At 42.8% G+C, this 19,774-nt stretch overlaps 1 protein-coding gene across 3 annotated transcripts in view; it reads right to left on the bottom strand.

The window, feature by feature from the left end:
- PARVB (parvin beta) overlaps positions 1-19,774 on the bottom strand; it is a 50,728-nt gene that overhangs the window by 17,027 nt on the left and 13,927 nt on the right. The window contains exons 1-6 of one of the 3 annotated variants that reach the window (XM_063308284.1): positions 15,019-15,130; positions 9,626-9,715; positions 8,711-8,781; positions 5,070-5,168; positions 3,776-3,920; positions 1,246-1,361 (exon numbers count right to left, since the gene is read on the bottom strand). In XM_063308284.1, coding sequence (XP_063164354.1) covers positions 1,246-1,361; positions 3,776-3,920; positions 5,070-5,168; positions 8,711-8,781; positions 9,626-9,715; position 15,019 — 522 coding nt within the window. In that variant the 5' untranslated portion in view covers positions 15,020-15,130. Of the gene's footprint in view, positions 1-1,245; positions 1,362-3,775; positions 3,921-5,069; positions 5,169-8,710; positions 8,782-9,625; positions 9,716-12,197; positions 12,411-15,018; positions 15,131-19,774 lie in introns of those variants that run through there. The other 2 variants (XM_063308282.1, XM_063308281.1) reach the window with 2 other exon arrangements.

Below are 19,774 nucleotides of genomic sequence, written 5' to 3'. Positions count from 1 at the left end.
GCCAACAGAGAACTAGCGTGGCACAGACAATTCCCACTGATGCAGGAGGGAATCGTAATCCTCAGATTGCACATTGGTAAATTGGTAGATGTGGTAAAAAAAGGTGAAGATTGCAGCTACAATGGTGGATGCAGAGCTCTGACTGCTCCTTGACTTTGTTACCATATAGGAAGGGAGAGAGGGAGGGAGGGATAGAAGACAGATAGAAAGACAGAAGATAGCGTAATGGGCGGTAGCAATAACCTTGAGGAACAGTAGGAAGAGCCGCAACCAAGACGACAGATAAAAGAAATCTGAGTCTGGGTCAGAAATGTAATTTGAGGAAACGTCTCAGACTTAACTCTCCTAGTTCTCATGAAGATAAAGGGAGGGAGGGGGGAATCACATTCAGACTTGCAAGATTTTATTGCTGTAATCATGTGTGACTTTGGTTTCCTAGTCTGGTTAGGGAGGAAGGGAGGAAGAGAAGGGATATGCAAACACACTGATGTGGGAATGGGGCGTACCTGGGAATCAGTGAGCTTTGCACAGCCCTAGCACAGATGCTAAAGAGCTGGAACAAAGTGAACAGCAACTGAATGAGATTTTTTTTACAAAAACCAAATGCTTAAATACACCTAGATAAATATAAAAACAAGTCAAATCGAGCTTGGTTCATGGAGGCTTCCTGGGGACAACGATCCAGTTTTCTTGGCAAAATATGAAAATATGAAAGGCAGTATGCCATTGCCTCTTTCTAGGATGCTTTTTCAACGTTGTAATTTAGTCTACAGAACTGGGATTCCCTTTCCAAGTTCTAACCAGGCCTGACTTGGCTTAGCTTTATAGAATCCTAGAGTTGGAAGGAACCGTAGAGGTCATCTAATCCAGCCCCCTGCTCAGTGCAGGATCCACTACAGCATTGTTGATAGTTGACCATCCAGCCTCTATCTGAAGTCCTCTAGCAAAGAACTCATCACTTCAAATGGTAGCTTATTTATTCCAGTGGTTGATCATTTATAGTGTCAGGAAGTTCCTCTGGGTGCTGCTACTTACATACAATTAATTTAGTTTAAACCAACTGAGATTCTCCACTGGATCAAACCAGTAGCAATGGCATCTCTGACATTGTCTAAATTTTAAAAATTATTTTTTTAAATAGCTATTTAAAGTGTAGAGGGGGTGTTATTACTGCTTATTTTTTTACAGCACCATACAGCTTAACTATACATGCATGAAAAGCCTAAAAACCTCTTGGGTACCTACCCTTACAACGACCACTTGCACCGACGCATGTTCAGGGAGCCGGATAGTAGCCCGGAAGTGCATGGCCAGCGCCACCAGCAGATGGAGGATGGCCACCAGGTTCTTGCCATGGATCACTCAAGAAGAAAAAGAAACCAAGAAGTCATCGTGAACGGGCCGTCTTCCTGTGCGAGCCCCGTTTAATTCCCCCCCAGGAAAATCTTAATAGAGCCTCTTTTTCGTTACGTTCTTTGGGGCTCTCTCCCTCCCTGCTGATGCCATCTAACTGGAAGGAGCTTTATTCTGTTCAAGCACTCTGTCAAACCTAAAACCTGCATTTTTTCACCTTGGCCCAAATTTGGGGAGGGGAAAGAGATGCCTCATTCTGTCTCTTCAGTCTCACCTCTTGGACCTCCATTCTCCTTCTGCCCCCTGTCCCAGCCAGACCCATTTCTGCAGGGCATCCCAACTCTCCCCTGGCCATGGGGCAGACGCCTCTAAGTTTTGGCCCTGGGGCACACATTCCCAGCCTCTGCCATCTGTGGCTGATGACCAGCTGGGGCACAAGAGGGCAGCCCAAATAGATGAAAGGAAACAAAAATGGGAACTGGGATTGTCACCATGTCTGTGAGACACTATCGACCTCAGTGGTCCTGGCCTCTGAGCACTGGCCCCAGTTGCCTGTTCCAGTTGCCTCCTGTTTGGCCAACTGCTTGGGAATGAAATCTGCAGCAAGGAATTCATTGCTAAGACCCAGCCAAACCACAAGGCGAGTCTTGGTGATTTGCCTCTGAACGGGCATGCTGACCTGAAGGTTCGTGGATGTTTTGAGATCAGGTGGCTTTCTCACTAAACATCCCATGATCCCAAAGGACCAGATGGTCCACCAAGACAAGGCGAGTCTTGGTGATTTGCCTCTGAACGGGCATGCTGACCTGAAGGTTCGTGGATGTTTTGAGATCAGGTGGCTTTCTCACTAAACATCCCATGATCCCAAAGGACCAGATGGTCCACCAAGATCCATGTCCTCTCTTCTGGAGAACCTGCAGCAGGACAGGCAGCAGACCTGGCTCTGCCACCGGGCTTGGGGCAGGGAGGAGAATAGTCATACTTAGTGCCTTGAAGTGCCCCTCCTACACAAGGACTGAATGAGACCACAGCCACCTGGATTTTATTATATTTGGTAGCTCTGTGAAATTGTTTTATAGTGTGTTTTATATTGGAATTTTATTATATATTTATTGTATTATATTGTAAACCGCCCAGAGTCCCTCCGGTCGGAGGAGATGGGTGGTGACAAATCTGATAAATAAACAAACAAACAACCCCCCTCCCACCCTTTCCCCTCTGCAGGTGCTATTCCGAGAGAGCTGAAGTCAGATGTGTCCATGAGCTGCCGTGGCATAACGCCAGGCGGTATCGGATTAGTGGCAGAGGCATGCTAATATTTATTTTTGCTACTGCAGGCGTAAGGGGTGCTCTGTAGATCAGGAAAGCAGGCCAAGTCACATGATGAGAGCGCTCCAAACATTTGCACTTTTTCCAGCCTTTTCATATCCATTACCTCTTAAAAGACCTGGATGAGCTGAAAAAAACAAAACACTCCGGTCTCTCCCTCTGGGCTTACGTTCTCATTCTGATGCAGTAATCTCTTTCAAGAATGACACGGAAATCATTCAAAAAGAATGCAGAGAGAAAAAGGAGGTCTGAGTCCATGTGTGCCAGCAAATGGGCCTAAAAACCTTACTCTCCCTTTCACATGCTGAGCAGAGATCCAGATCTGAAGGGCAGAATGTGATCTGCAGCACGCAGGAGCTTATGTGTATCCAGGGGCATCTCTGGGGCGCAGGTCAAGATCTGGAAGATGGCAGGTGCAGTGGCATAAAGTCCCACCCCCTTTCATACCTGCACACAAAAAGGGTGGGGCTTTGATTATGACACCACAGCGCCATTTTGCAGATGTTGGCATTTGTCCCACAGATGCCTCTGTCAGGAACACACTGGAGCATTTTTGAGGCTGGCCCAGCAACTCTTTGCAACTGACGTGATCCCGGGAAACATGCATTAAGTTTAATGTGTGTTTGTTTTTTTTAAACAGCAAGTTTCTAGCTTTTCTGACTAAGACCTGCTGTAAGATATAGATGAAGTTTGGGATCAAACTTTGGCTGCCTAAGAGTTTAAGTGACTAAAAGAGGGGAAACGCTATTATCCTGAACAACTCCTTGCTTCTACTAATGATGGGCAGGACGGAGTATGCAAATAAAGCAACACTGTCTAATCCATATTGGCTGCACAACATGGTTTTCACATACTTTCCTTCACACTAAATGAAACAAAGGTGAGAGACGGATCCCCATATTTATATTTTGATGAAACACTGAGATATTGTCAGCAATTGTTCTCCAGTGATTCCAGCAAACGACACCCCCAATCTTGCTCTTTGGGGTATCTTTTACTAGAGGTATCCTGGGACCTTATGAGAGGAAAACACACACTCAACCACTAAACTATGCCAGCTTTCTTAGTACTCCTTTCAAAGCATGTTGCTTACGGTCCACGCTCCACTTGATCGTCCAGCCGTGGGGTCGGAGTAAATCATGGACGGCTTCCAGAACAGTCTGCAGTTTCTGTTTCTGTCCAATTTCAGACTGTGTCACTTCAGCCACATTTAGTTTATGACCAGCTAGCTTTTCTAGGTTGAAAACAGAGATAAGCAGAATCAAGACTGTTCAGGCAAGGCAGGGGTCTTTAAGAAGGCCTCCATAACACATTTGGCGCTACAGGTAATCCTCATTTAGCAACTGTTCGTAGTTACAACGGTGATGAAAAAGTAACTTTGCAACCAATCCTTACATTTATGACCTTCCCAAGTCGGTAAAGCAAAGGAAAGCTGAAGTCAGATCAGAAGCACAGTCACAGTTTCACTTAGTGACCATTTTGCTTAATGACTGAGTTGCCAGTCCCCATTGTGGTCACTAAATGAGCACTACCTGTAGTTATTCTTCATATGGAGGCTCAGGACACATAGAAACAGATGCACATTTGCAACTTTCATTGGTTTCTGAATTAAAAGCTTCAGTCGCTCACACACACACTCTAAAAAGTCTACACGGTAGGTTTGAATTGTGCAAGCGAGGACACTCACAAGGCATTGCGCCTTCCGTTCTGTGATGGTTCACAAGGACTACAATTCCCATCTACTGTCATAATTTGAAACAAGGCTTGGCCAGTCCCAACTTGGTGTTCTTCTCATGCCTTCTAGTACTTTTACACTTGAGTGCCATCACCTCATCCAGTTCACATGGGAACCATCTCTTGTTTCAAGAACCCCTTCAGGCTTTGAGAACTATATTCTGCTAGGTCCTCCTAGAAGCCTTCCTCCTGATAGTTTTCCACCTGTTGCCAAAGCTGAGGTCTTCCAGGACGAAGTCTCTTGACTCTGTGGTTTGCTCTGAGTGGATCTCATACGCCAATCTTTTTTGCACGTCCGTTCATACCTCCACACAAATATGTGCCGTGAGACATACATACAGGAACTGGCCAACCACAAATCAATGTTAGTTATGAGAGATAACCAATCCTGCAGCTAACGGTGTTAGTCACTCATTGGTGTGGTCTCTTTGTCTTAAAAAGGAGGTAACGAGTTACTCAGTTTGTTTGCCGAGTTCACGTCCATCCCTGCCCCCTGAAGGGCCTCAGCACTTTGGAATCTAGTGGGGTCGCTTGGGTTGAACGTGGTGTTCCGCCAAAGGCCATTTCATACGGAAATATAGTTGAGCCAAGATTTAAATCTGGGTTTCCCTAGTCCAGCCCACCATTTTTCATTCACGCCACACCTCACCTAGCAGCTTCTGTAGCACCTGCCCATCGTAGACATCTTCTTCAAGCTGCTTGACGATGATCCGTTCCTCAACCAGGACGCCATTTATCCAGTCAATCAAGACCTGGACAACGAAGAAAGAGGACGAGAATGACTCAAGTCATCCAGGTAATGCTGAGTCCAACCGGAGGACAGGGCCTTTACGAACACGGCTTTTAATAACCAGAACAGCTGCTTAGAAACGTGATGGGCTGATATTATTCTGTATATCTGACCTTTTATTTTTTTATTCTCCTGTAAAGCTAGATTAACTAATCTAAATGCAGACAGATTAATTACATAACGCTGATATGAATAAATATACAGCACTGACTGAACAGTCTAAGGGTGATGAATATTCATGTAAATGTTTCCTTCTTAGTTTTAGTTTTGCAAATAATAAAATTAAATTAAAAAAGAAACAGTTTTGTGGCATCTTACGAATGGTAACAAAGGGAAGAATTATCTATCTATCTATCTATCTGTCAAATCCATCACCGCCCATCTCCCCCCGAGGAGGGACTAAAACTATAACATTTACACCAAGTCACAACTTAAAGGAAACTTTCTAAAAAGTGTTCCACAGATGGTGTACCACTTCATCAATAATATCTAACAGAGACAAACGTAACAATTGCTGGAAATGTCACAAGCAGAAGAAATGTTATATCACATGTGGTGGACATGGTAAAAAAACCCAGAAATACTGGAAAGGCATACACAGTACAGTGCAGAAAATTTTGGAGTTTAAATCTGAAATGAAACCACATTTTTATTAGGTATCATCTCAGAAAAAATCAACATGAAACAATATAATGAGATATACTGTATGCTTACAGCAGTGGGATTAAATTCTGCTCAAGACTGGAAGAAAGATACAATTCTGACCATATCTGATTGGGAACTTGGCTTTGGAGAATACACAGCAATGGCAAAAGAGCGGCATATATACCCAATAGAAGTTTAACTACGTTTAAGCAAGAATGGTCCCCATACATAGAAAGCATCACACAGCATGGCAAATATAAGCACCTACAGTCTGGCTTCTAAGGGGGCTTAAATTTCTACAATATTGTAAATTAGCAGATGTACAAAAGGGGGGAAGTCAGAAATCCTATAGTTCTTTTTTTCCTTTTTTGGCATTTTAATTCTTGTTAAATCTGTTTAAAAAATTATTTTTTATAAAATAAATACACTTTATATATAAAGTACCTACACAATGGAGGCTTTAAAACTAAGTAATCAGCTCAAGACTGAAACCTTTATTCTACAACAAATACTTTGATGCAATCTGCAGCAGTTTCTTTTTTTTAAGGTTATATTCAACTTAGGATGAAAAAAGTTAAATAATGTTATGCTTACAATATCAACATCCTAAATTGTAATTAATATTGATAAAACATTTCTTTATTTCTAATACTGCAGGTTATCTAAACAAGAGAATGTCAATAAATTTTAATTAATATTGCATAAGTATCATTGTATCAAAACAATATAATGTATCATGGATTACAACAATATAATGAAAAGGAAAAGAAGAATGGGAAATCTACTAAGGCTTTCATAGGATAAAGTCTGCTCTATACATTCTGTGAATCATCAATAGTTTAGCTGATACTATTTTATTTTAAATTATCCAGTTGTTCTTCCTAATGAACCTTAGCTAAAACAAACACTCTAGCTATGCTGGCACGTTATTTACTTTATCTTAATGAGGTTATTTTTTCTCTGAATCTCACAAGAATTCCTTAATTGATCTTGTACTAGAATGATGCATTCATCTTTTAAACATTTCCAAATTCATTTAATGTTTCAGTGCTGAACAAGCTTTGTGGACACTGGACTACATTTCCGAATCTACTTTAGAACAGGTCACTAGCTAGTTTGGTCTAGTGGTCAAGGCACCAGGCTAGAAGCCAGGAGGCTGTGCGTTCTAGTCCCACCTTAGGCATGAAAGCCAGCTAGGTGACCTTGGGCCAGTTGCACTCTCTCAGCCCAAGAGCCAATCAGGCGTGGTATGAGAATTCTAGTCCCGCCTTAGGCACAGCCAACTGGGTGACTTTGGGCCAATCACTCTCTCTCGGCCCAACCCACCTCACAGGGTTGCTGTTGTGGGAAAAAGAAAAGGGAGGCGTATTAGGTATGTTCACCGCCTTGAGTTATTTGTAAAAATAATAAAGGCGGGATAGAAAATAATCAAAATAAAATAAATCTTATATCAGTTTTTTCCAGCTGCACTCTTAATCTTCAGTTATGCTCTTTGCATGTTGAGGTTTATTCTTTCTAAAAGGAGAGTTAGTAATAAACTGCAAAATTATTACACTGACACCCTTCCTTCACAAAGGAGTATTTGTTGAAAAATAACCTACAGACTCATTAGTTAGGAAAGATATGATCCAGAATCTGCAGGGTCATCTAACTTTACTTGTGGAACGTTCTCTTGGGTAAACCCATGTGACTATTGTCCACCTTGAGATCAATAAAAATGTTCTACTCAAGTGACTGGATGTATTTAAGGTCCAATCCATAGCATGCTGGGGAATGCACTTTAGGATTTGATGGATGCACTCCAGAACCTGCAGAACATCACATATGCTGCTCAAATGACAATTATTTGAGTGATGCTTCTGCACAGAAGCAATTCGGTCAAGAAACACACAAAGCAATCCTAATGTGGGCAGAATGCTTATGCTGTTAAACAAGGACACCCAGGGGAGGTGTGCTTGCCAAAACCTGCTAGGTGGAGGGTGCAGCATCACAACTGAAGCCCTGCCTCTTCTGTAGGTACAAAAAGGGTGCAGCTGCAACATTCACCATCTTGCAGATTTTGATCGCTCCCTGCGGGCACCTTGGTTGCTAACTTTCAATCCAGTTTCCTGGACTGACTGGCAAAAATAGGGTTATCAAAGATCCTGGGAGATGGCTACCGTTGTTTCCAGGAGAAACATGTGTCTCCTTGATATGCCCATTATCTCCCCACTCAGCATTCTGTATGCATAAGAGTTTCTTGCTGGGCTGCCCTCCAACTAAGGGAGATTTCCTTTGCAACGTACCTACCTACGACCGTGTTGTAAATCAACAGAGAAGAAAATGCAACATTTCCAGCACTGACACAACAAACATAATGTAGCATGTCTTCTACCACAGTTCGGTTTCCCAAACAAATTTCCAGAGAAATGCAAGTGAAGATCTACCACAGCTCAGCAATTCCCAATATTAAGAGAAGGATGGAAAAAGAATAGTTAAAGGTGGCTTTTCTGAAAATATTAAGATGTCAGATCAGATAATATTTTAAACTTAAGCTTTTGATTTAAGGATTCTTTCCTTTCGGATTTTACTCCTACTGTTCATTTTTTAAGGCAGGCTCATGAATTTTCTCTTTTTGATGTATCACTTGTGCTAAGCTTCCTTCTTGGATAGAAATGTGGACTAGAAATACAGTGGATTTACTATATGAAATTTATTGCTCTATAACGGCTTCTCAATGATAGTGTCTCCAAATGTATTTCCTAGGGAGACATAGAGGCCATTTTCCTGTGCTTCCAGAAAGTGCAAGATCAAAACTCTTTCATCTTAAGGTCAACTACATCAAAGAAAGACAAAACTCTGTATTGATGTGTTCCTTACCTTGATAAGTTCTTTAAACTTGGCATCCTCCTTTGAAGTGGGATCTATCATTGTACGCTCTTCATTTTCCTCTGGCAGTTTCAAAAAGAAGCCCTTTGTTAAAGCCATCATGGCACAAAGACATGCACACAAGCACACTGCTTCAGAAATTGCTATTAAAAGATATCAGCTGCCATGTGATTCATAAATGCCAAAAAACAGTCACTGCACAAACTTGAAAAGAACATCCAATTACCTCAGAAGGCGCCACATGAAGGGTTACATGGCGCTGGTTTCCTCAGAAGGTGAATAGACACATGGTTGGTGAACTGGGCTTTTGGATCAGGTGATGTGCAACACTGGGTTGCCTACAGAAGAGCTGACCCTTGTAACTCTCAAAGCAGGGAGTTTCCAAAGGGCAACAGGGGGCGGGGGGGGGGAGCAAGGAGAGAAAAAAATCCATCCTCTTCCTCCAGTCACATCTCCATAATAGGCACTGGCCTGCATTTCCACCCAGGATTAAATGCTAGATAAGATACGTGTCACCAGAAGCTTTGCTTCCGCACAGGACCTGCAATCAGGGCATGGCTCAGAAGGCACTTAATCCAAATCCAAAGAAAGTTGTACAAAACTCACAAATTTTGAAAATAATTTCAACTTTGGCTGGTCCTCATTTAGGTTATCTTTGCTCCAGATCTGTGTAAGGTCAGCAAGAAAAGAATTCTGGATTCCATGTGGTGGGGGGGAAGCATGTATGAAGACACCGGTTCTTATTTTAATCAACTGTTAATTTTAGTGCAAAAATCTCCTTATGTTTATTGGCACAATTTCAGCTTGAGATGCGACTCTGGTGCCTCACGTCATCCCTCCTCCCCACCCAGCACACAGAAACCAAAGTTCTTCTGTTTAGTCTGTGATGTTGCATTCATACCATACCTAGTAATGTATCTTCTGGATGGAGATCAGTTGTAGCAGGGGACATTGGCGCATTGATAGCATTTTTACCCTCTTCTTGCAGGTCAGACACTGAAAGAAAGGAGAAACAGCAAACATTTGGTAACTAGATGTAGCTTGACAGTTTGATTCACTTCTACTTGGAGCCAAATGCTTTATAGGCTGTATTTCTCTTTGCTGGGCTTGAATGGACTGGCTGAAGTTAGACCAAACACCCCCAACTTAAGAGTAGCTGTTTACTCCAGTCCATAACTATTCCACTGTCTGCAATTTTTGAAGGTGTTCTTTTTCCCCATTTTTATTTTACCTCTCTTCATTCTTCCTCAAGTGACTGTAACTAATCAGGATAACATATTGGAGAGATAAAGTCAACTACAAATCATTGCAATCCTCATCTGGAGGAGAGAAATTGAAAATTTCATATAGTGCTTCTGAACCACATAAAATTCTAGGCACCTCTATAACCTTGAAAATAAAAGACTTCTAGCCACACACTAAGCATGTAAGTGGGCAGCATATGAAAGGGATGGGCATATTAAGCAATCTAGTTTATTCCTTTCCTTCAAATTATTAAAACAGTGTTTGCTTTAATTTTACCACATCTTCCTCTTTTCTTACTGAAACCCAAGGGAAGAACAAGCCATGGTCACAGTCTTTAATTCTGCCACTCAATCAGCTGAAAGAGCAGAAGACTATTGCAATAATAAAAGGTTCCCAAATGCTGAACAACTGAGAATTAATAATTCTTAAAACAGAAGTGGGACAGCCGTGCTGAATATGCCAAAGAAAAGTCTCCCGGAAATTAGTGCACAGTGACTGAACAGCAGGTTTTCCAATGACTCTACAAAAATGTGAGCCATTCCCAAATTGGAACTGGATATGAAAGTATTTCTGGATTCTTCAAGAACGAGGCAGAGACCACCGTAGCCAATCCTGTTGGTTGCCTCAGCCTTTTAACTCATTCAGCCTTAGGACAGGTGCCAGACAAAATAAAACCTGGAGGCTTTGAATAAAATGGACCTCTTTGTCTTTTGCTACAGCAACCACTATTGTGCTCTGGCCAGTAAAACTGCACTGCAGCGGGCATCTCTCAGAAACCTGGAAGCACCAGAACAAAGGTGGGTTGTTCTCAATCCTGCTTGGATCCCCTTGCTTCCACCTCTGTCTCCTCCAGGCTTTCCCCAGCTCTTTTCTTCAGACGGAGCCACTTCTCTGCACCAAAGGAGGTTGCTGGGGCTTCACTTTCTGGCTGGATTCCGCAGTTAAGCATCCATTGGTGGAGGGGTGTCTAAAAAGGCAGTATGTTGGCTGCAACGCACATAAACAAGAGGTGGCGCTGCCATCTTGGTATTTTTGATCCACCCCACCCCAGGTGCCTCTGTTTTGTCATCCTAATTCTAGTGCTGACCTGGGACTTCCCTCCTTCCATCTTTCTTGCATGAAACAAAACCTCGAGAAACTTGCAGCCCCAAACCAACGGAGAAAGGAAATACATGGAAAGTGCTGTGTTTCTAAACTGAAGCCAGCAAGTTTGCCAAGGTTTTTAAAATTAATTCCTGCTCCTCTTACTTATTAGGACTGTGCAGTGCTTTGCGATCTGCCACACCTTAAATCAACCATGATTAGATGGGTAGTCAATAAACCAATTACGGTTGGTTAAGCTTAAGACAACCTTCTCCAATTAGCAGCCTTCAGATAACTTAGACCAGTATTTCTCAACCTTGGCAACTTTAAGTTGCATGGACTTCAACTCCCAGAGAGCACGGCTGGCTGGGGAATTCTGGGAGTCAAAGTCCATGCAACTTAAAGTTGCCATGGTTGAGAAACACTGACTTAGACTGTAATACCACACCTTAGCCATGTGAGGTGGGGTTGATAGGAATTGTGGTCCAAGACAGTTGGAGGACCTGATGTTACAAAGAGCTCAGTTGCCATTAATGCTTTCCACAGGTAAAAACCAGTGATGGGTTCTCTGCACTTCCTTCGAATCAGAATCACACAGTTCCAGTTACAACATAAAAACAGCTCAGCACAATCCATATCAAAGTGATATAATAGTGCTTCATTATAGCACTTCAAGACATGGCCAAAGGCACTAACAAGGCTACATTTTCAACAAACACATTTCTAAGTTGTTGAAAAACATGAAAATCCTTTCAGCTTTTCCCTCCCCACGTAGTCTCTGCATGAGACAGCTTTTTTTTTTCAGCTTTTCCTTCCCCACTTAGTCTCTGCAAACAGTAGCACCCAGGATTTCCCAACACAAGCTCCATGCTCAGAAGCTGAATGAAGAATGTGGAGATAAAAATAAATCACAACACCACCATCCTCTTCTTGCTACTATTCTAGAATGAGCTGGGGGGGGGGGCAGAGAAATGCAACTATATTCTCCCCCTACAACCCACTTGCCAAGTCTGCCCAGCATGGGCAAAGACCAGGTTTTACTTTCTCATAGTATCACCAGCGCTAGCAGAGAAAGGTCCAGGTGTCTGCAAAATCTCCCTCATGCAGATAACAAAAACGGAAGCAGGCATTCACACAAATCTTTTCCTACCTCCTGGTTTCTTGCGTTTTTTGCAAAGCAGAGCTGCCATTCCAGCACCCTGGGGCGTAGGGCTGCCTACTGCCAGAGGGCAGAGTTGCCAGTCCAAAGAAGAAGGAGGGGGGCATGAAAGAAATTGACCTGCAAGCTTGGGTTAATTTGGTCACAGTGACACAAGAAGCAATGGCAAGTCCCAGCAGAGGCGCGGGGCGTAAAACAGATACCCCTGGTATGGCTGAGTGAAACTCAAGAAGAATGGATGTTTTGCACAGGAGCTACAGAGCTGCCATCCTCTGAACGTGAACAAGGATTCCTGCTGCCAATCTGTAGATGAGATTAAACCACGGGTGCAAGGCAAGCCTGAGGATGCTCAGTCCCATCAAGACACGGTACCCCAGGGAAGTGGGCAGAAGAACATGCCACAGTCAGTGTGGCATCCAGCAGGCAGTTGGGGGGCATTTCTACAAAAAGCAGCTGGCCTTTCTCAGGGCCACAAGCTAAGGCCAAGATCAGAAGGGGGCCACAAGGCTGTCCGTGCAAGGCACGTATGAAAACACCCTTCAGGAAGCCAGTGGAGTTCCAATGAAGCTTTTAATGGGGATAGTGCCAGGAAGCCATCCAGACCCATTCGCCTCTAGGGATTACGTGTCACGTTTCCTACAGGTACATTCGGGTCCTTTTAACCATGTCAAACATCATGGAACTATTGTAAAGAACAGCAGGACGGAGAAATAAGAGCCATTTGTATCCACCACTATCCCATCATCATCACCACCATCCTGAGGGGAAGATTTTTCCAGGAAACACACAGAGATATCTTCGTAGGAATCAGCCCTTCCCTCTTAACACAGAACCCAAAGTTAACTATTCAGCTTTGAAACAAAACTCTCCTCTCCCCTTTTCCAAAAATCAGAGGATACAAGATTATCTTATGCAAACAAGAGCAAGTTCCTTTTCACAACCATCTAAAAACCCTGCAGTTTAAAGCCAGTGGCCCCTGAAAATTCATTGCAGCTGTTTTCTACATTGTCCCTACAAATGAGCTTCTGTGAATGGTAATCTGGATATTCAAAAGAAGCTAGATGATAACAACTATTTAATTTTAGCTGCAGTTATTTCTGCTCTAAGATCTGAACTTCACAGTATTGGAAAACAGCAGCTGCTAGAAGCCACTGAACAGACCAGCTAATTATGGGACACAAGTGCCCTCTGAGTGAAGCAAGCTGTGATGGAGGACTTACCTACTCAAAAAGATCTCAGTTTAACAGTCAATTAGAATGCTAGGTATAAACAACCAGGTCTTTTTAAATAACATGAAGCAGGTGCAAACAAAGTATTTGATTTATGGAGAATCAAAACACTGAACTTTGCTATTTTATCAGTGACAACACTGCAAATAGGAACAAGTGTTATTCCTTTTAGTTTTTCTGATGCATTCTCCATTTCAAGCAATTTGACAGGAATAAGCAAAAGTCACCTTCCCTGGCTATCCAGATCAGTGTTCCTCAACGTTGGGAACTTTAAGATGTGTGGACTTCAACTCCCAGAATTCCCCAGCCAGCATGGCCAGCTGGGGAATTCTGGGAGTTGAAGTCCACACATCTTAAAGTTCCCAACGTTGAGGAACACTGATCTACAAATTTCAGCTCACCACAACTAGCAAAGCTGCTTACAAGCAGGAAGCAAAACCATGCTGTTGGCTTTGTGACAAATTTCTCCATATCTGCTTCAGAGTGATTAACACTGACATTTATGCAAATGGACACAACCATAGTGCCGAATTTGGCACTTGTGTGAAGTCCGTGTCTCTCTCACTGCATTGCTAATGGCCACCCTTGATTTCAGAGCCCTTTGAGGGCCTTGAGGGAATCGAATAAATGATGCCCACCTTCACTCAAACACCCTCTAAAACATTTCAAAATGTAATTTTAGCATTATCCCCATTATTCCAACCAACCGAAATACATAAACCTTCCTTCTCTGTAATCGTTCTTTGCTCCCCATTCTCATTTCTTTCTTTTCACCTCTGACAAAGTTTAAATGGTAAGTTCTTCAGGGTTAATCATATGGATGGCGAATAACAACAACAGACATGCATTTCCAGTGGTTCGGAATGGCATATCAAGTTTTGACTTCCTTCATCAACGAACCTTCACAGAATCAAATTTCAGAAGCAAAACTTTCAAATCAGTTTGTCCATCTTCACCTTTGCAAGAAAAGAAACACAGGGAGTTGTTTACGGAGGAATGATGTGTGTGAAAACACACACATACGTATGTACAAGTGTGCAAATGCTTAGATTAAAACACCATAATTCTGTCTTCACTGGGGTTCCTGGGAAGCAAAAAACATCAGATGAAGCCACCTCCCAGTTAACACCTAGCCAACCTTGGCTGGTCTTAAAAAGTAAATCAGGGTTGGACCTGATCAGTACTTGGATGGAGGACCACTCAAAAATCTAGACTGGGAAGTTAAAAAAAATCCCAGATGGCAATGACAAACTATTTCCACATTTGCCAAAGAAACCATGTGACTATGTCCACTCAGTCTTTATTTTTAAACTACCTCAGCTGTTCTCAGCAACTGGGATTGAATTGGGCCAGACTGCTCTTCTGTCAAGGCAATCAGGTAGCTACTTAGAAGCAACCATCTCCAATCAAGCTTACAGATTCAGCCAGAGCTCTGTCTCCAGAATCAAGCGTAAGTCAACCGAGGAATGTTATCTAATCGGTGTTAACTAATTCTAGTGTCCTCCTCTGAATGTAAGTCTTAGTTAAGAGTTCAAATGTCTTCTCAAGCACAGGGAACAGAAAAGGAAGACCAAGGAACTCACTGTTAAACTGATGGTCCCTCCAAGGACAGAGAAGGAACGTGCAGGAACAGTTTCTGTCTGGATCTGCAAAGGCCCACTATTGCTTGCAATTATGGGGAGCAATCATTTGCAAGTCTAAGAACACAAGCCTTCCAGCTACACAAATGACTCTGCAGGAAGATCAGGAAGAAGACGATAAAACAGAGGAAACCACCCAACTGCCTCAACCCTTCTCTTCCTCACATGCCTTATTTGTAGGACTTCTGGTTGTGGCCAGTGAGTAAATAATCTTAGCCGGCTCCCCAACCCTACTCTCTAGTCCAGTGCCCGAGCAACAAAAACAGCACTACCTTTTTTCCAGCCATATCAGGGGATTCTTAAGGCGAGGTTCAGGGGACTCCATCTCTAATTCGTTGAATCCCCGGACCTTTTAAAATCTCACAGAATAATATTTCATTGCTGCTCATCAAGGCTTTTCAGTTTACATTTTACTGGTTTAGTTCTTTGCTCTTCAGAAATAATCGGTGAGAAAAACTGGGCAAGGGACTTCAGCTTCAGAGGCCGACAAACACTTGCAAAGAACTCCGTTGGCCCAGCCCAGTGAAGAGCGCCTGGAAGGTGATCATGGGTGGGAGATTCCTCCACTTTCAAGGTGCCCGCAAAGAACACCGCCAAGTCTTAGCGTTAGTGCTGAGGAACGAAACTGAGAATGCAGCCCTCCTGCAGAAAGCTGGAGCGGGAGGAACCACTGCACCTTCTGTCTCCAAAGAGAGTCCTGGGCAACTCTTTTCTGGCCAGAAATTGTATTTTCCCACTCCACTGCCTTCTGAGGCAGGGTTCCTCAACCTTGGCAACCCTAAGCTGTGCGGACTTCAACTTTGCTGGCTGGGGAATTCTGGGAGTTGAAGCCCGCACAGCTTAGGGTTGCCAAGGTTGAGGAACCCTGTTCTGAGGGGCATCTGCAGGCTGTGGTCAAAAGAAGCCAAGATGGCAGCCACAAGAGCGCAATCGAAGCTGCCGCTGCTTTTGATGCACATCACAGAGCTTCATTTGCACCATCGTGACTCTTTTGACCACAGTGTGTGGGCATCCCTGCCTGCAGGAGACTGGCCTTCCAATCTCATTGGAGGAAGCTATCAAGCTGGCTTGTGAGGCATTTTCTGTACCCTTTATTTTTGCCTAAAAATGAACAATAATAATAATAATAATAATGACACAGAAGAGATCAATTCAACAAAAGATTCTGTTCCGTGTTTACCGAACACCCCAGAGAAACTTTGAAAAGAGCTGGCCATGAACTTTGTTATGCTGGAAGTAGAAAATGGGTGATGCATCCTCCTATGAGACAGGCTTGCCCATGATTGCCCCATAAATCTGCAAGTTTGCTTAATAGGGTGTTGCAAAGAGCAAGATACTTCAAAGATGTGGATTATGTGAACGGTGAGAAAAAAATATGGATTCCTTGAGTATGGGGGAGAGCAAAAAGGTCACTGCTCAATGTTTTAAAGACAGCCACCCAACCAGTAAACTCTTGAATTATAGATAATGTGGTTGCTTTTGGCTGTCTCTTTATCAACATAAGGGCATGACGAATCCTACTTTGTGAAGTCGAGGGTTAATAATTGTTTAAAAACTAAGCTGAACAAATTCTTGTATGTGAAATACGTTTTTCTATTTCTTTTTTTATTTTATTCTTTTGTTTTCTTTATTATTATTATTAAATTAAAGCAAATACATATACATCCCTGAATATTTCCTCAGGACCTTGTCATTCAATGCAACGAACAGGTCACAATACAACTGGGATGCACAGCCAAAGTGACAGTCCTATACTAGCTTAGCCATAAGAGCTGCAAGCGAGCTGTGAAAATATATGCACACTCAGCTTCTGAAAATTCAAGAGATGCATTTCAAAATGCAACTTTCAATAATAATCATAAAGGAAGGATACCTGAGATTACTGCAATTATTTATCACCTGTTCCAATTTTCCTGTAACTTGCAGCCCAGCCAAGAACTCAAAAATTAATTGTATTAAGACAGGAAAATTGAAATATTAAGCATTTGACTTCTGAATTAGCTCCCCACCTCTGTAAATCGGGAAAAAGAGGATGTAGGAATATGGTAATAAACTGATGCTACTTTTAATAATCAAAGAACTTCTCTTTTTCCTGCTAAATTTGTGATAAAAAGGAGAAGATTATCATTGTAAAACTCAAGTCAAAATACTTCCTTTTCTAAGCTACGTTCCATAATAGCAAAAGCAACTGATTAATCTATTTCAGTGTTTTTCAAACTTGGCAACTTTAAGATGTGTGGCCTTCAACTCCCAGAATTCCCCAGCCAAGTTGCCAGGTTTGAAAAAGACTGATCTATTTCCTTTCTATCCTACCTTTTCTGAGACTTCCCAATGGTACGGATGGGCCCTCCCCTTCCCCAATTTTATCCCCACAACAACCAGCTGGGCTAAGCCTTGGAAATGACCTTGGAGAAACTCTGCAGCCACAGTTACAAAAGCGTGCTGTACTGCAGTGGCAGATGGGAACACAGATCTAGTTAATGCCCAGAAAGTCTGCCCTCTGTTGGCTACATTGGGTACTGGAGTAGCAAGGGGGAAGACAGAAAAATAGCAGGACAAGTAGAACATCCTGCCCCTGCTGGCCAATATCAGTACTGCAACTCCAAAAGAGAAGAAAAACGGCTACAATTACAGTTATTTTATGACATTATACACATGGTATCAGTTTAGAATTCATTAATACTGTACTATAAGCTGCAGCCCTTGTATAATTCTCACCTGTTACTCTGAATATATAACAATTCATCTTTTCGGTTAGAAGCTCCTTTCTTCATATTATGATGTTATAATTAACTTAATAAATTATTGCACCAATTGTTGTTTTGTTCCTTGCACTGCACTTACGTTACCTTGTCGTGGTGCTGGAGCTTGAGCACCTCAATGACACCATGAGCTAAACCATGAAGGGCCACCCAAGACGGGAAGGTCATGACAGAGAGGTCAGACTAAATGCGATCCCTGGGGAAGGTCATGGCAACCCACCCCAGTATTCTTGCCGTGAAAACTCAATGGATCAGTACAACCAGAGATATGTCGGTATACCATCGGAAGATGAGACCCCCAGGTCGGAAGATGGTCAAAATGCTACCGGGGAGGAACAGAGGATGAGCTCAACTAGCCCCAGACGTGATGACGCAGCTAGCTCAAAGCCGAAAGGACGGCTAGCGGCCGACGGTGCTGGTGGTGAACGGCGAATCCAATGTTCTAAGGATCAACACACCACTGGAACCTGGAATGTAAGATCTATGAGCCAGGGCAAATTGGATGTGGTTATTGGTGAGATGTCAAGATTAAAGATAGACATTCTGGGCGTCAGTGAACTGAAATGGACTGGAATGGGCCACTTCACATCAGATGACCACCAGATCTACTACTGTGGACAAGAGGACCACAGAAGAAATGGAGTAGCCTTCATAATTAATAGTAAAGTGGCTAAAGCAGTGCTTGGATACAATCCAAAAAACAATAGAATGATCTCAATTTGAATTCAGGGCAAGCCATCTAACATCACAGTGATCCAAATCTACGCCCCAACCACAGATGCTGAAGAAGCTGAAGTAGAGCAGTTCTATGAGGATCCGCAGCACCTACTGGACAACACGCCTAAAAGAGATGTTATTCTCATCACGGGAGACTGGAATGCTAAGGTGGGCAGTCAGATGACACCTGGAATTACAGGTAAGCATGGCCTGGGAGAACAAAACGAAGCAGGACATAGGCTGATAGAATTTTGCCAAGACAACTCACTCTGCATAAGAAACACTCTCTTCCAACGACCTAAGAGACGGCTTTATACATGGACTTCCCCAGATGGACAATACCAAAATCAGATTGACTACATCCTTTGCAGCCAAAGGTGGCGGACATCTATACAGTCGGTAAAAACAAGACCTGGACCTGACTGTAGTTCAGATCAAGAACTTCTTCTTGCACAATTTAGGATCAGACTAAAGAGATTAGGGAAGACCCACAGATCAGCTCACTAATATTCCTAAGGAATATGAGCTCACTAATATTCCTAAGGAATATGCAGTGGAGATGAAGAATAGTTTTAAGGGACTGGACTTAGTAGATAGGGTCCCGGAAGAACTCTGGACAGAAGTCCGCAACATTGTTCAGGAGGCGGCAACAAAATACATCCCAAAGAAAGAGAAAACCAAGAAAGCAAAATGGCTGTCTGCTGAGACACTAGAAGTAGCCCAAGAAAGAAGGAAAGCAAAAGGCAACAGTGATAGGGGGAGATATGCCCAATTAAATGCAAAATTCCAGAGGTTAGCCAGAAGAGATAAGGAATTATTTTTAAACAAGCAATGCGTGGAAGTGGAAGAAGACAATAGAATAGGAAGGACAAGAGACCTCTTCCAGAAAATTAGAACCATCGGAGGTAAATTCCAGGCCAAAATGGGTATGATCAAAAACAAAGATGGCAAGGACCTAACAGAAGAAGAAGAGATCAAGAAAAGGTGGCAAGAATATACGGAAGACCTGTATAGGAAGGATAACAATATCGGGGATAGCTTTGACGGTGTGGTCAGTGAGCTAGAGCCAGACATCCTGAAGAGTGAGGTTGAATGGGCCTTAAGAAGCATTGCTAACAACAAGGCAGCAGGAGACGACGGCATCCCAGCTGAACTGTTCAAAATCTTGCAAGATGATGCTGTCAAGGTAATGCATGCTATATGCCAGCAAATTTGGAAAA

The sequence above is a fragment of the Candoia aspera genome, chromosome 7 (genome assembly GCF_035149785.1).
Source record: "Candoia aspera isolate rCanAsp1 chromosome 7, rCanAsp1.hap2, whole genome shotgun sequence".
NCBI lineage: Eukaryota > Metazoa > Chordata > Lepidosauria > Squamata > Boidae > Candoia > Candoia aspera.
Note: the sequence above shows the minus strand (reverse complement) of the source record. Positions and strands in the feature narration are given on the sequence as shown.